Source organism: Salvelinus namaycush, chromosome 20 (assembly GCF_016432855.1).
Source record: "Salvelinus namaycush isolate Seneca chromosome 20, SaNama_1.0, whole genome shotgun sequence".
NCBI lineage: Eukaryota > Metazoa > Chordata > Actinopteri > Salmoniformes > Salmonidae > Salvelinus > Salvelinus namaycush.
The window spans coordinates 54,381,013-54,397,241 of NC_052326.1; the positions used below are offsets into that span (position 1 = coordinate 54,381,013).

The 16,229-nt window shown below is 45.9% G+C and overlaps 1 protein-coding gene across 3 annotated transcripts in view; it reads left to right on the plus strand.

Annotated features, from left to right (window-relative positions):
• Window positions 1-312: 312 nt before the first annotated feature.
• Window positions 313-16,229, plus strand: part of LOC120065508 (LIM and cysteine-rich domains protein 1-like) — a 41,116-nt gene continuing 25,199 nt past the window's right edge. For all 3 annotated transcript variants that reach the window (XM_039016567.1, XM_039016566.1, XM_039016565.1), the window contains exons 1-4: window positions 313-407; window positions 10,668-10,765; window positions 12,324-12,444; window positions 12,563-12,688. In XM_039016567.1, coding sequence (XP_038872495.1) covers window positions 381-407; window positions 10,668-10,765; window positions 12,324-12,444; window positions 12,563-12,688 — 372 coding nt within the window. In that variant the 5' untranslated portion in view covers window positions 313-380. The remainder of the gene's footprint in view (window positions 408-10,667; window positions 10,766-12,323; window positions 12,445-12,562; window positions 12,689-16,229) is intronic.

Below are 16,229 nucleotides of genomic sequence, written 5' to 3' on the forward strand. Positions count from 1 at the left end.
AGGGCACTGTTTGGGACAGGTACTATGTGAGCAGCACATTCCTCGGGGCCGATATCGCGTTCTCACTCTTCGGTGACGTCATGTCTCTCTCTGTTCCAGAGGATGGGTGTTCACAATTTGTAGGAGAGAGAGAGAGAACGAAGTGGGCGGAGGAGAAAAAGGAAAATACCACTTAAATTCTATTGGTTGTGGGATTTCTTTTTTCTTTTTTCTTTGCTGTGATTGGTTGGCATGAGTGTTCCAGGGAATCCCTCCAGCCAGTCATTTAAGCTGTCTGTCAGACTCATGTGGAGCAGAAAGTCCACAGTCCTCTGAAAAGGAGAGAGCTATCCAATACCTTTCACTTTGAAACTGTCTCTCAGCCCTTCAACTTGAGCACTATGGATTTGACCTCTGGAATAGAGAAGGTGAGTGAAACACACTTGTAAATACGTTATTGCGTGTCTCAGATTTGGAGTGCATTTAACTTCTTTTTTTTTTTAAACATTTTTAACCAAAACAACTGTAACAAAAATAGTAGCAATCGGCAGAAAATGAATGAATGAGCTTCAGTATTTCCTGTCATGTTTGCTGCTGCCGTACTCTGTTTCAGTGTAACGTGTTAACCCTCTCAGCTGTGTGTGTTTGGGGATGAAAGGTTTTCTCATTAGAATGCATACCGGTGCACAGGCTAAATTAGACTGACCAGTAACACCTAAAACAAACAAAAAACAGTGTTTTAAGGACGAGAATCGTAGAAGTAGAGCACATAGAACAGATCTACCTCTTCCTAGACTAGCTTTCAATGAGAATAACGGATCTATAACTCAAATTTCTATGTTAATTTATTCAGGGGTCGCCCACGAAGCTACTGCGCCTTTTTAAATATCTCTTACTGGAAGAACCACTGAAAGAAAGTGAAAGACATTTTAACGTGTAGAAAAGATTACACGTTAGTTTGATATTGAAAATGGCTCTTCAACAATCACCTGTCCCATGGTGAGATTCTACAGAGATGGAGAACAGATCATGGAAATAAATACCAATACTAAGCCGCAACCTTTTCAAAATCATCTCTGAAATAGTTTGACCGTCCCCTTATGGTTTATCCTGAATTTACCCGTTGTTGTGCTGCAGAGGATCACAGCCAATAATACTCTCCCTCCCTGTGTATTGTAGGCTACCTCCCTAATGATACCTCTAAACCCTATGTAGTGCACTACTTTTAACCAGAGCCCTATGGCTTCCGGTCAAAAGTAGTGCACTATAAAGGGAATAGGGTGCCATAAGGGACTGATACCTAGTCTGTTTCTCTCTCTCTCTCTCCCTGTTTCTCTCTCTCCCTGTTTCTCTCTCTCTCTCTCTCCCTGTTTCTCTCTCTCCCTGTTTCGCTCTCTCTTTGTTTCTCTCTCTCTCTCCCTGTTTCGCTCTCTCTCTCCCTGCTTTTCTCCCTCTCTCTCTCTCTCTCTCTCTGTCTCTCCCTGTTTCTCTCTCTCTCTCCCTGTTTCTCTCTCTCCCTGTTTCTCTCTCTCTCTGTCTCTCTCTCTCTTGGCTGTCTCTGTCTGTGTGTCTGTCTGTGTGCTATGCCACAGCTATTCTTCCTGTCACACCAGAGAGACCAAGACAGAACACATCAATCCAACTGGACAGGCCCCAACCCAGTACTTGTACTCCCACAGTAATCTGTCAATCTTGTTACACTTGTTATTTTGAGGAGTGACACATTCATTAACTTTATTAAAAACGTTTCATAACACTATGAACACTAACACGCGTAGTGTTTTTCGGATAGTATTCACACCCCTTGATTTGTTCCACATTTAGTCTCATCTCAAAGGGTCTGAATGAGGGCCTGAATCTGTTTTATTATTTTTTTAAATTAGAAATAAAATAAAAAAAATCTCAAATCCTGTTTTTGCTCTGCCATTATGGGATATTGTGTGTAGATTGCTGAGGATTTGTAAACTTTATTTTAATCCATTTGTAACAAAATATTTTGATAAAGTCAGGGGGTCTGAATTCCAAAAGGGACTGTTTGTCTCCCTATACTTGAGGACTTTTTGGGGACCGACAATAGATTCCCATTCAAAATCAGATTTTCCCTAACCCTAACCCCTTAACCTAACTCTAACCTTAATTCTAACCCTACCTCCTTAAACTAAAATAGCCTTTTAACAAGTGAGGACCGGCAAAATGTGAATTTTTAGTTTGTTTACTATTGTTATGAAACGGGTGCACACACACACACACACACACACACACACACACACACACACACACACACACACACACACACACACACACACACACACACACACACAAGACTCTGGTAACAGGTAAAACTGCAGGCTCTCTCAAAACAGGAACACATTCATATCATTTAAGAAGTGTGATTTTATAGAGCAACAATGACCCAGTCAATCAACTTGCTATTTGAGATATGGGATATGCTCGCTACATATTTAGCCATAAATAGAGTTGCCATGGAAACATTTAAAAGAAAACGGTCTTTCATTGCAACCACATTAGGGTGTAGAGAAAAGACAAATAGTGGAAAACTGAAGTGTGTGTGTAATGCCATCTAAACTGAAGTGTGTGTGTAATGCCATCTAAACTGAAGTGTGTGTGTAATGCCATCTAAACTGAAGTGTGTGTGTAATGCCATCTAAACTGAAGTGTGTGTGTAATGCCATCTAAACTGAAGTGTGTGTGTAATGCCATCTAAACTGAAGTGTGTGTGTAATGCCATCTAAACTGAAGTGTGTGTGTAATGCCATCTAAACTGAAGTGTGTGTGTAATGCCATCTAAACTGAAGTGTGTGTGTAATGCCATCTAAACTGAAGTGTGTGTGTAATGCCATCTAAACTGAAGTGTGTGTGTAATGCCATCTAAACTGAAGTGTGTGTGTAATGCCATCTAAACTGAAGTGTGTGTGTAATGCCATCTAAACTGAAGTGTGTGTGTAATGCCATCTAAACTGAAGTGTGTGTGTAATGCCATCTAAACTGAAGTGTGTGTGTAATGCCATCTAAACTGAAGTGTGTGTGTAATGCCATCTAAACTGAAGTGTGTGTGTAATGCCATCTAAACTGAAGTGTGTGTGTAATGCCATCTAAACTGAAGTGTGTGTGTAATGCCATCTAAACTGAAGTGTGTGTGTAATGCCATCTAAACTGAAGTGTGTGTGTAATGCCATCTAAACTGAAGTGTGTGTGTAATGCCATCTAAACTGAAGTGTGTGTGTAATGCCATCTAAACTGAAGTGTGTGTGTAATGCCATCTAAACTGAAGTGTGTGTGTAATGCCATCTAAACTGAAGTGTGTGTGTAATGCCATCTAAACTGAAGTGTGTGTGTAATGCCATCTAAACTGAAGTGTGTGTGTAATGCCATCTAAACTGAAGTGTGTGTGTAATGCCATCTAAACTGAAGTGTGTGTGTAATGCCATCTAAACTGAAGTGTGTGTGTAATGCCATCTAAACTGAAGTGTGTGTGTAATGCCATCTAAACTGAAGTGTGTGTGTAATGCCATCTAAACTGAAGTGTGTGTGTAATGCCATCTAAACTGAAGTGTGTGTGTAATGCCATCTAAACTGAAGTGTGTGTGTAATGCCATCTAAACTGAAGTGTGTGTGTAATGCCATCTAAACTGAAGTGTGTGTGTAATGCCATCTAAACTGAAGTGTGTGTGTAATGCCATCTAAACTGAAGTGTGTGTGTAATGCCATCTAAACTGAAGTGTGTGTGTAATGCCATCTAAACTGAAGTGTGTGTGTAATGCCATCTAAACTGAAGTGTGTGTGTAATGCCATCTAAACTGAAGTGTGTGTGTAATGCCATCTAAACTGAAGTGTGTGTGTAATGCCATCTAAACTGAAGTGTGTGTGTAATGCCATCTAAACTGAAGTGTGTGTGTAATGCCATCTAAACTGAAGTGTGTGTGTAATGCCATCTAAACTGAAGTGTGTGTGTAATGCCATCTAAACTGAAGTGTGTGTGTAATGCCATCTAAACTGAAGTGTGTGTGTAATGCCATCTAAACTGAAGTGTGTGTGTAATGCCATCTAAACTGAAGTGTGTGTGTAATGCCATCTAAACTGAAGTGTGTGTGTAATGCCATCTAAACTGAAGTGTGTGTGTAATGCCATCTAAACTGAAGTGTGTGTGTAATGCCATCTAAACTGAAGTGTGTCAGGTCAACAACCACTTCACTCTCTTCACGTTGACACATCCAATCGACTATACCGAGGATTGTAGATTCATAGAATACAATAGCACACTTCTTTTGTAGTAACATAATCATTATAATAAGAGATCATAATTAGAAACACATTTATTGGTTGCACGTGTTTCTCTCCGAGCACACTATCTGTGAAATGGTTTGTTTTACTGGAACACCGAGGCAGTGGAAGTGTGGTCTGGAACACCGAGGCGGGGGAAGTGTGGTCTGGAACACCGAGGCGGTGGAAGTGTGGTCTGGAACACCGAGGCGGTGGAAGTGTGGTCTGGAACACCGAGGCGGTGGAAGTGTGGTCTGGAACACCGAGGCGGTGGAAGTGTAGTCTGGAACACCGAGGCGGTGGAAGTGTGGTCTGGAACACCGAGGCGGTGGAAGTGTGGTCTGGAACACCGAGGCGGGGGAAGTGTGGTCTGGAACACCGAGGCGGTGGAAGTGTGGTCTGGAACACCGAGGCGGTGGAAGTGTGGTCTGGAACACCGAGGCGGTGGAAGTGTGGTCTGGAACACCGAGGCGGTGGAAGTGTAGTCTTTAATCAATGTTAACCCTTACCTATTGTGGAGTTTAGGAGATACAGTGCAGTCAGAAAGTACTCAGACCCCTTGACTTACGTAAATGTGATATTTCATTTTTTTTATTTGTAATAAATTTGCGAACAATTCTAAAAATCTGTTTTCGCTTTGTCATTATTGGGTATGTTGTGTAGATTGATGCGGGGGGGGAAAAAACGATTTAATTGATTTTAGAATAAGGCTGTAACGTAACAAAATGTGGAAAAAATCAAGGGGTCTGAATACTTTGTGTGTGTGTGAACATCATGCTCGTTCAGATTCTTGTTGACTTTAGAGGTGCCATTAGTGCATAACAGACGTCAGGCAGTCTGCCAATCAGAAGTGGCTGCCTCACCCTGCCTGCGTTGCTAACGTTCACGTGAAACATACTTCTACCTTCCCCGGGCCAGCGGTTATCAGAGCTCTCCCATCGCTGTTCACACACACATTACTACTGCAACTCAAACGGCAGCCGATTCCCTTCATGGTGAACTAATTTTGACCAGGACCCATAGGGCTGTACCCAAAACCTGCGGGCTCTCCTTCACTGCAGCCGAGGTGAGTAAAACATTTAAACGTGTTAACCCTCGCAAGGCTGCAGGCCCAGGCGGCATTCCCAGCCGCGTCCTCAGCATGCGCAGACCAGCTGGCTGGTGTGTTTACGGACATATTCAATCAATCCTTATCCCAGTCTGCTGTTCCCACATGCTTCAAGAGGGCCACCATTGTTCCTGTTCCCAAGAAAGCTAAGGTAACTGAGCTAAACGACTACCGCCCCGTAGCACTCACTTCCGTCATCATGAAGTGCTTTGAGAGACTAGTCAAGGACCATATCACCTCCACCCTACCTGACACCCTAGACCCACTCCAATTTGCTTACCGACCCAATAGGTCCACAGACGACGCAATCGCAACCACACTGCACACTGCCCTAACCCATCTGGACAAGAGGAATACCTATGTGAGAATGCTGTTCATCGACTACAGCTCAGCATTTAACACCATAGTACCCTCCAAACTCGTCATCAAGCTCGAGACCCTGGGTCTCGACCCCGCCCTGTGCAACTGGGTCCTGGACTTCCTGACGGGCCGCCCCCAGGTGGTGAGGGTAGGTAACAACATCTCCACCCCGCTGATCCTCAACACTGGGGCCCAACAAGGGTGCGTTCTGAGCCCTCTCCTGTACTCTCTGTTCACCCACAACTGCGTGGCCTGGCACGCCTCCAACTCAATCATCAAGTTTGCAGACGACACTACAGTGGTAGGCTTGATTACCAACAACGACGAGACAGCCTACAGGGAGGAGGTGAGGGTCCTCGGAGTGTGGTGTCAGGAACATAACCTCACACTCAACGTCAACAAAACAAAGGAGATGATTGTGGACTTCAGGAAACAGCAGAGGGAGCATCCCCCTATCCACATCGACGGGACAGTAGTGGAGAGGGTAGTAAGTTTTAAGTTCCTCGGCGTACACATCACGGACAAACTGAATTGGTCCACCCACACAGACAGCGTTATGAAGAAGGCGCAGCAGCGCCTCTTCAACCTCAGGAGGCTGAAGAAATTCGGCTTGTCACCAAAAGCACTCACAAACTTCTACAGATGCACAATCGAGAGCATCCTGTCGGGCTGTATCACCGCCTGGTACGGCAACTGCTCCGCCCACAACCGTAAGGCTCTCCAGAGGGTAGTGAGGTCTGCACAACGCATCACCGGGGGCAAACTACCTGCCCTCCAGGACACCTACACCACCCAATGTCACAGGAAGGCCATAAAGATCATCAAGGACAACAACCACCCGAGCCACTGCCTGTTCACCCCACTATCATCCAGAAGGCGTGGTTAGTACAGGTGCATCAAAGCAGGGACCGAGAGACTGAAAAACAGCTTCTATCTCAAGGCCATCAGACTGTTAAACAGCCACCACTAACATTTAGTGGCCGCTGCCAACATACTGACTCAACTCCAGCCACTTTAATAATGGGAATTGATGGAAATGTATGTAAAAATATATCACTAGCCACTTTAAACAATGCCACTTAATATAATGTTTACATACCCTACATTACTCATCTCATATGTATATGTATATACTGTACTCTATATCATCTACTGCAATCTTGCCATCTTTATGTAATACATGTATCACTAGCCACTTTAAACTATGCCACTTTATGTTTATATACCCTACATTACTCATCTCATATGTATATACTGTACTCTATACCATCTACTGCATCTTGCCTATGCTGTTCTGTACCATCACTCATTCATATATCTTTATGTACATATTCTTTATCCCTTTACACTTGTGTGTATAAGGTAGTAGTTGTGGAATTGTTAGGTTAGATTACTCGTTGGTTATTACTGCATTGTCGGAACTAGAAGCACAAGCATTTCGCTACACTCGCATTAACATCTGCTAACCATGTGTATGTGACAAATACGATTTGATTTGATAGGGCTGTACCCGTAGGGCTGTTCCCATAGGGCTGTACCCATAGGACTGTTCCCATAGGACTGTTCCCATAGGACTGTACCCGTAGGACTGTACCCGTAGGGCTGTACCCGTAGGGCTGTACCCATAGGGCTGTTCCCATAGGGCTGTACCCATAGGACTGTTCCCATAGGACTGTTCCCATAGGGCTGTACCCATAGGGCTGTACCCATAGGGCTGTTGCCATAGGGCTGTTGCCATAGGACTGTACCCATAGGACTGTACCCATAGGGCTGTACCCATAGGGCTGTACCCATAGGGCTGTACCCATAGGACTGTACCCATAGGGATGTACCCATAGGGATGTACCCATAGGGCTGTACCCATAGGACTGTACCCATAGGACTGTACCCATAGGGCTGTACCCATAGGACTGTTGCCATAGGGCTCTGGTAGTGCGCTATACAGTATAGGGAATAGGATTCCCTTTGGGTATCTGTTTAAGCACTTTGTGACAACTGGTGATTCCAAAGGGCTTTATTACATCAATTAAATAAGCTTTGTGGATATCGGCTTTGTAGATACCGGCTTTGTGGATATCGGCTTTGTGTGGATACCGGCTTTGTGTGGATACCGGCTTTGTGTGGATATCGGCTTTGTGGATACCGGCTTTGTGGATACCGGCTTTGTGGATACCGGCTTTGTGGATACCGGCTTTGTGGATACCGGCTTTGTGGATACCGGCTTTGTTGATACCGGCTTTGTGAATACCGGCTTTGTGGATACCGGCTTTGTGAATACCGGCTTTGTGGATACCGGCTTTGTGTGGATACCGGCTTTGTGAATAACGGCTTTGTGAATACCGGCTTTGTGAATAACGGCTTTGTGAATACAGGCTTTGTGAATACCAGCTTTGTGAATAACAGCTTTGTGAATACAGGCTTTGTGAATAACGGCTTTGTGAAAACAGGCTTTGTGAATACAGGCCATTGTATTTTCTGTCAGACTAGGAACCCCCCCGCCCCCTCAGGCTTTCTCTAATATAGAGAGAGAACCTTGGCTCAGGCCTCAAGTTAAAATAAACATCTTTAAGACACCAATTTGTTACAGTGTGATCTTTCTGAGCCCTTCATTCATGAGGTTGTTATGACTCTTGGCTGAGACTCAGAGACCACACACACACACACACACACACACACACACACACACACACACACACACACACACACACACACACACACACTCAGAACACACGCTGCAGGAGGATAACACAGGACACACCGTTTTTGACAGTTTTTCCTCTCAGTGGTTTCAGGTTACTGTTAGATGTAATCTTTTAGATGTAATCTGTTAGAATTAATCTGTTAGAATTAATATGTTAGATTTAATCTGTTAGATTTTATTGTCTCAACAGTGAGTAGTCATGAATAGATTTTTTAGCAATGACATCATTCTTGTCATGGGAAAGTTCCATCGCAGTGTATCTGTAATCAGTGATGTAACTCTACGCTACCTGTCCTGCGCACCTGTATTTGTGTGTCACTGTCTGTGTCTTGAGGCAGGGTTTGTCTGTCACTGTCTGTGTCTTGAGGCAGGGTTTGTGTGTCACTGTCTGTGTCTTGAGGCAGGGTTTGTGTGTCACTGTCTGTGTCTTGAGGCAGGGTTTGTCTGTCACTGTCTGTGTCTTGAGGCAGGGTTTGTGTGTCACTGTCTGTGTCTTGAGGCAGGGTTTGTGTGTCACTGTCTGTGTCTTGAGGCAGGGTTTGTGTGTCACTGTCTGTGTCTTGAGGCAGGGTTTGTGTGTCACTGTCTGTGTCTTGAGGCAGGGTTTGTGTGTCACTGTCTGTGTCTTGAGGCAGGGTTTGTGTGTCACTGTCTGTGTCTTGAGGCAGGGTTTGTGTGTCACTGTCTGTGTCTTGAGGCAGGGTTTGTCTGTCACTGTCTGTGTCTTGAGGCAGGGTTTGTCTGTCACTGTCTGTGTCTTGAGGCAGGGTTTGTCTGTCACTGTCTGTGTCTTGAGGCAGGGTTTGTGTGTCACTGTCTGTGTCTTGAGGCAGGGTTTGTGTGTCACTGTCTGTGTCTTGAGGCAGGGTTTGTCTGTCACTGTCTGTGTCTTGAGGCAGGGTTTGTCTGTCACTGTCTGTGTCTTGAGGCAGGGTTTGTCTGTCACTGTCTGTGTCTTGAGGCAGGGTTTGTGTGTCACTGTGTGGCATCTTAATGTGACCCCTTTGGTCACAGGAGAGAATCAGTCCTGCATCATCACAGGATCTGAATGGGCCGTCACATTCCTTTTCCTGTGGAGGAGGAAAACATTCTTTGACAAAAGGGGTCTGTGAAGTGTAGAGCCTTGGTATTATACAGTGTAGAGCCTTGGTATTATACAGTGTAGAGCCTTGGTATTATACAGTGTAGAGCCTTGGTATTATACAGTATAGAGCCTTGGTATTATACAGTGTAGAGCCTTGGTATTATACAGTGTAGAGCCTTGGTATTATACAGTGTAGAGCCTTGGTATTATACAGTGTAGAGCCTTGGTATTATACAGTGTAGAGCCTTGGTATTATACAGTGTAGAGCCTTGGTATTATACAGTATAGAGCCTTGGTATTATACAGTATAGAGCCTTGGTATTATACAGTATAGAGCCTTGGTATTATACAGTGTAGAGCCTTGGTATTATACAGTGTAGAGCCTTGGTATTATACAGTGTAGAGCCTTTGTGTAGAGCCTTGGTATTATACAGTGTAGAGCCTTGGTATTATACAGTATAGAGCCTTGGTATTATACAGTGTAGAGCCTTGGTATTATACAGTGTAGAGCCTTGGTATTATACAGTATAGAGCCTTGGTATTATACAGTATAGAGCCTTGGTATTATACAGTATAGAGCCTTGGTATTATACAGTGTAGAGCCTTGGTATTATACAGTGTAGAGCCTTGGTATTATACAGTGTAGAGCCTTGGTATTATACAGTATAGAGCCTTGGTATTATACAGTGTAGAGCCTTGGTATTATACAGTGTAGAGCCTTGGTATTATACAGTGTAGAGCCTTGGTATTATACAGTGTAGAGCCTTGGTATTATACAGTGTAGAGCCTTGGTACTATACAGTATAGAGCCTTGGTATTATACAGTGTAGAGCCTTGGTATTATACAGTGTAGAGCCTTGGTATTATACAGTGTAGAGCCTTGGTATTATACAGTATAGAGCCTTGGTACTATACAGTGTAGAGCCTTGGTATTATACAGTATAGAGCATTGGTGTTATTCAGTGTAGAGCCTTGGTACTATACAGTGTTTAGGATTTGGGCTCTGATGCTCAGGTCTGTGTCCGTTGAGTGTTTACCTCTCTGTGTTCCTTGTCTAATCATTGTCCCTTTCCCTCCCTTTCCTTTTCTTCCCTCCCTTTCCTTTCCCTCCCTTTCCTTTCCTTTCATTCCCCTTCCTGCCCCTCTATTTCCAGATGTGTGTGAGGCAGCAGCCAGTGGTTCCAGTGGTGAGGGGTGCGGCGTGTCTGTCATGCAAAGGGATCTGCTCTGGATTCATCCCACATTCCTGGAGGTAATTTAAACCTAACGATATAAAAAAACACACACACCTCAGAATATTAAGGAAGTTTTTTTTAATGACGATAAACAGAATATACAGACAACATATAGATGTAGAATAACACAGAAATCAGGAAGGCATGCACCCAATGGGGCTGCAGTGTGGAGGAGCATGGTTCTAGCTGTGACCTAGAGGGTGACCTTAACCTTACCACAGATTAACCTTACCTTACCACAGCTTAACCTTACCACAGCTTAACATTACCTTACCACAGCTTAACCTTACCTTACCACAGCTTTACCTTACCTTACCACAGCTTTACCTTACTACAGCTTAACCTTACCTTACCACAGCTTACCTTACCACAGCTTTACCTTACCTTACCACAGCTTAACCTTACCACAGCTGAACATTACCTTACCACAGCTTAACCTTACCTTACCACAGCTTAACCTTACCTTACCACAGCTTAACCTTACTTTACCACAGCTTAACCTTACCTTACCACAGCTTAACCTTACCTTACCACAACTTTACCTTACCTTACCACAGCTTTACCTTACCTTACCACAGCTTTACCTTACCTTACCACAGCTTTACCGTACCTTACCACAGCTTAACCTTACCACAGTTTTACCGTACCTTACCACAGTTTTACCGTACCTTACCACAGCTTAACCTTACCTTACCACAGCTTAACCTTACCATAGCTTAACCTTACCTTACCACAGCTTTACCGTACCTTACCACAGCTTAACCTTACCTTACCACAGCTTTACCTTACCTTACCACAGCTTTACCTTACCACAGCTTAACCTTACCTTACCACAGCTTACCTTACCACAGCTTTACCTTACCTTACCACAGCTTTACCTTACCTTACCACAGCTTTACCTTACCACAGCTTAACCTTACCTTACCACAGCTTAACCTTACCTTACTACAGCTTAACCTTACCTTACCACAGCTTAACCTTACCTTACCACAGCTTAACCTTACCTTACCACAGCTTTACCGTACCTTACCACAGCTTAACCTTACCTTACCACAGCTTAACCTTACCTTACCACAGCTTTACCGTACCTTACCACAGCTTAACCTTACCTTACCACAGCTTAACCTTACCACAGCTTAACCTTACCTTACCACAGCTTTACCTTACCTTACCACAGCTTTACCATACCACAGCTTAACCTTACCTTACCACAGCTTAACCTTACCTTACCACAGCTTTACCTTACCTTACCACAGCTTTACCATACCACAGCTTAACCTTACCTTACCACAGCTTAACCTTACCTTACCACAGCTTAACCTTACCTTACCACAGCTTTACCGTACCTTACCACAGCTTAACCTTACCTTACCACAGCTTTACCTTACCTTACCACAGCTTTACCTTACCTTACCACAGCTTTACCTTACCACAGCTTAACCTTACCTTACCTCAGCTTACCTTACCACAGCTTAACCTTACCTTACCGCAGCTTACCTTACCACAGCTTAACCTTACCTCACATTAACCTTACTTTACCATACCCTACCTTACTATACCTGTCATCCCCACCAGGAAAGTGTGCACAGTGTGTGGCTGCAGTGTGGAGGACCACGGCCCCAGTTGTGACATAGACGATGACCACAAGATTGGGCAACTCCTGGCTGACTCCAAATATGCCCACCTGACCGCCAAGGTGATCTTTTATATGATTAATCAGACCATTTAAAAACACTATTCTGCCATTCTAAGTGGATACAGTGCATTTAAAATCATCAAAGATAACACACACCTCTGACAATTTCTGAGAATAGGTGAAGGGCATCCGGGTGTACAAACGTAACCGCATGGTCATCACTAACCCTGTCGTCTCAAAGAAGGACCCCACCTTCAACACCATCACCTACGACTGGGCCCCGCCAGGACTCACACAGAAACTGGTGAGAGAGGGAGATGTTCAACACCATCACCTACGACTGGGAGGGAGGGAAACGTTCAATACCATTACCTACTACTTTCAACACCATCACCTATGACCTTCAATACCTGGTCAAATGGTACCTTATGGGCCCTGGTCAAATGGTACCTTATGGGCCCTGGTCAAATGGTACCTTATGGGCCCTGGTCAAAGTAAATAAGTAAATAATAATGGATAAGGATGTGCTAGGTCACAGAGGGCTGACAGTAGAAGAGAAGGAGGGATGGATGTGCTAGGTCACAGAGGGCTGACAGGAGAAGAGAAGGAGGGATGGATGTGCTAGGTCACAGAGTGCTGACAGTAGAAGAGAAGGAGGGATGGATGTGCTAGGTCACAGAGGGCTGACAGGAGAAGGAGGGATGGATGGTTGTGCTAGGTCACAGAGTGCTGACAGTAGAAGAGAAGGAGGGATGGTTGTGCTAGGTCACAGAGGGCTGACAGTAGAAGAGAAGGAGGGATGGATGTGCTAGGTCACAGAGGGCTGACAGGAGAAGGAGGGATGGATGGTTGTGCTAGGTCACAGAGTGCTGGCAGTAGAAGAGAAGGAGGGATGGATGTGCTAGGTCACAGAGGGCTGACAGTAGAAGAGAAGGAGGGATGGATGTGCTAGGTCACAGAGGGCTGACAGGAGAAGAGAAGGAGGGATGGATGTGCTAGGTCACAGAGTGCTGACAGTAGAAGAGAAGGAGGGATGGATGTGCTAGGTCACAGAGGGCTGACAGGAGAAGAGAAGGAGGGATGGATGTGCTAGGTCACAGAGGGCTGACAGGAGAAGAGAAGGAGGGATGGATGGTTGTGCTAGGTCACAGAGTGCTGACAGGAGAAGAGAAGGAGGGATGGATGGTTGTGCTAGGTCACAGAGTGCTGACAGGAGAAGAGAAGGAGGGATGGATGTGCTAGGTCACAGAGGGCTGACAGGAGAAGGAGGGATGGATGGTTGTGCTAGGTCACAGAGGGCTGACAGGAGAAGAGAAGGAGGGATGGATGTGCTAGGTCACAGAGGGCTGACAGGAGAAGAGAAGGAGGGATGGATGTGCTAGGTCACAGAGTGCTGACAGGAGAAGAGAAGGAGGGATGGATGTGCTAGGTCACAGAGGGCTGACAGTAGAAGAGAAGGAGGGATGGATGTGCTAGGTCACAGAGGGCTGACAGGAGAAGGAGGGATGGATGGTTGTGCTAGGTCACAGAGTGCTGGCAGTAGAAGAGAAGGAGGGATGGATGTGCTAGGTCACAGAGGGCTGACAGTAGAAGAGAAGGATGGATGGTTGTGCTAGGTCACAGAGGGCTGACAGTAGAAGAGAAGGATGGATGGTTGTGCTAGGTCACAGAGGACTGACATGAGAAGAGGAGGGATGGATGTGCTAGGTCACAGAGGGCTGACAGGAGAAGAGAAGGAGGGATGGATGTGCTAGGTCACAGAGGGCTGGCAGTAGAAGAGAAGGAGGGATGGATCTGCTAGGTCACAGAGGGCTGACAGTAGAAGAGAAGGATGGATGGTTGTGCTATGTCACAGAGGGCTGACAGTAGAAAAGAAGGATGGATGGTTGTGCTAGGTCACAGAGGGCTGACAGTAGAAGAGAAGGATGGATGGTTGTGCTAGGTCATAGAGGGGTGACAGTAGAAGAGAAGGAGGGATGGATGTGCTAGGTCAGAGGGCTGACAGTAGAAGAGAAGGAGGGATGGATGTGCTAGGTCAGAGGGCTGACAGTAGAAGAGAAGGAGGGATGGATGTGCTAGGTCACAGAGGGCTGACAGTAGAAGAGAAGGAGGGATGGATGTGCTAGGTCACAGAGGGCTGACAGGAGAAGTAGGGATGGATGGTTGTGCTAGGTCACAGAGTGCTGACAGGAGAAGAGAAGGAGGGATGGATGTGCTAGGTCACAGAGTGCTGACAGTAGAAGAGAAGGAGGGATGGTTGTGCTAGGTCACAGAGTGCTGACAGTAGAAGAGAAGGAGGGATGGTTGTGCTAGGTCACAGAGGGCTGACAGTAGAAGAGAAGGAGGGATGGATGTGCTAGGTCACAGAGGGCTGACAGTAAAAGAGAAGGATGGATGGTTGTGCTAGGTCACAGAGTGCTGACAGGAGAAGAGAAGGAGGGATGGATGTGCTAGGTCACAGAGGGCTGACAGTAGAAGAGAAGGAGGGATGGTTGTGCTAGGTCACAGAGTGCTGACAGTAGAAGAGAAGGAGGGATGGTTGTGCTAGGTCACAGAGTGCTGACAGTAGAAGAGAAGGAGGGATGGTTGTGCTAGGTCACAGAGGGCTGACAGTATAAGAGAAGGAGGGATGGATGTGTTAGGTCACAGAGGGCTGACAGTAGAAGAGAAGGATGGATGGTTGTGCTAGGTCATAGAGGGCTGACAGTAGAAGACAAGGAGGGATGGATGTGCTAGGTCACAGAGGGCTGACAGTAGAAGAGAAGGAGGGATGGATGTGCTAGGTCACAGAGGGCTGACAGTAGAAGAGAAGGAGGGATGGATGTGCTAGGTCACAGAGGGCTGACAGTAGAAGAGAAGGAGGGATGGATGTGCTAGGTCACAGAGGGCTGACAGGAGAAGTAGGGATGGATGGTTGTGCTAGGTCACAGAGGGCTGACAGGAGAAGAGAAGGAGGGATGGATGTGCTAGGTCACAGAGTGCTGACAGTAGAAGAGAAGGAGGGATGGTTGTGCTAGGTCACAGAGTGCTGACAGTAGAAGAGAAGGAGGGATGGTTGTGCTAGGTCACAGAGGGCTGACAGTAGAAGAGAAGGAGGGATGGATGTGCTAGGTCACAGAGGGCTGACAGTAAAAGAGAAGGATGGATGGTTGTGCTAGGTCACAGAGGGCTGACAGTAGAAGAGAAGGAGGGATGGATGTGCTAGGTCACAGAGGGCTGACAGGAGAAGGAGGGATGGATGGTTGTGCTAGGTCACAGAGTGCTGACAGGAGAAGAGAAGGAGGGATGGATGTGCTAGGTCACAGTGCTGACAGTAGAAGAGAAGGAGGGATGGTTGTGCTAGGTCACAGAGTGCTGACAGGAGAAGAGAAGGAGGGATGGATGTGCTAGGTCACAGAGGGCTGACAGTAGAAGAGAAGGAGGGATGGTTGTGCTAGGTCACAGAGTGCTGACAGTAGAAGAGAAGGAGGGATGGTTGTGCTAGGTCACAGAGTGCTGACAGTAGAAGAGAAGGAGGGATGGTTGTGCTAGGTCACAGAGGGCTGACAGTATAAGAGAAGGAGGGATGGATGTGCTAGGTCACAGAGGGCTGACAGTAGAAGAGAAGGAGGGATGGATGTGCTAGGTCACAGAGGGCTGACAGGAGAAGGAGGGATGGATGGTTGTGCTAGGTCACAGAGTGCTGACAGGAGAAGAGAAGGAGGGATGGATGTGCTAGGTCACAGAGTGCTGACAGTAGAAGAGAAGGAGGGATGGTTGTGCTAGGTCACAGAGTGCTGACAGTAGAAGAGAAGGAGGGATGGTTGTGCTAGGTCACAGAGTGCTGACAGGAGAAGAGAAGGAGG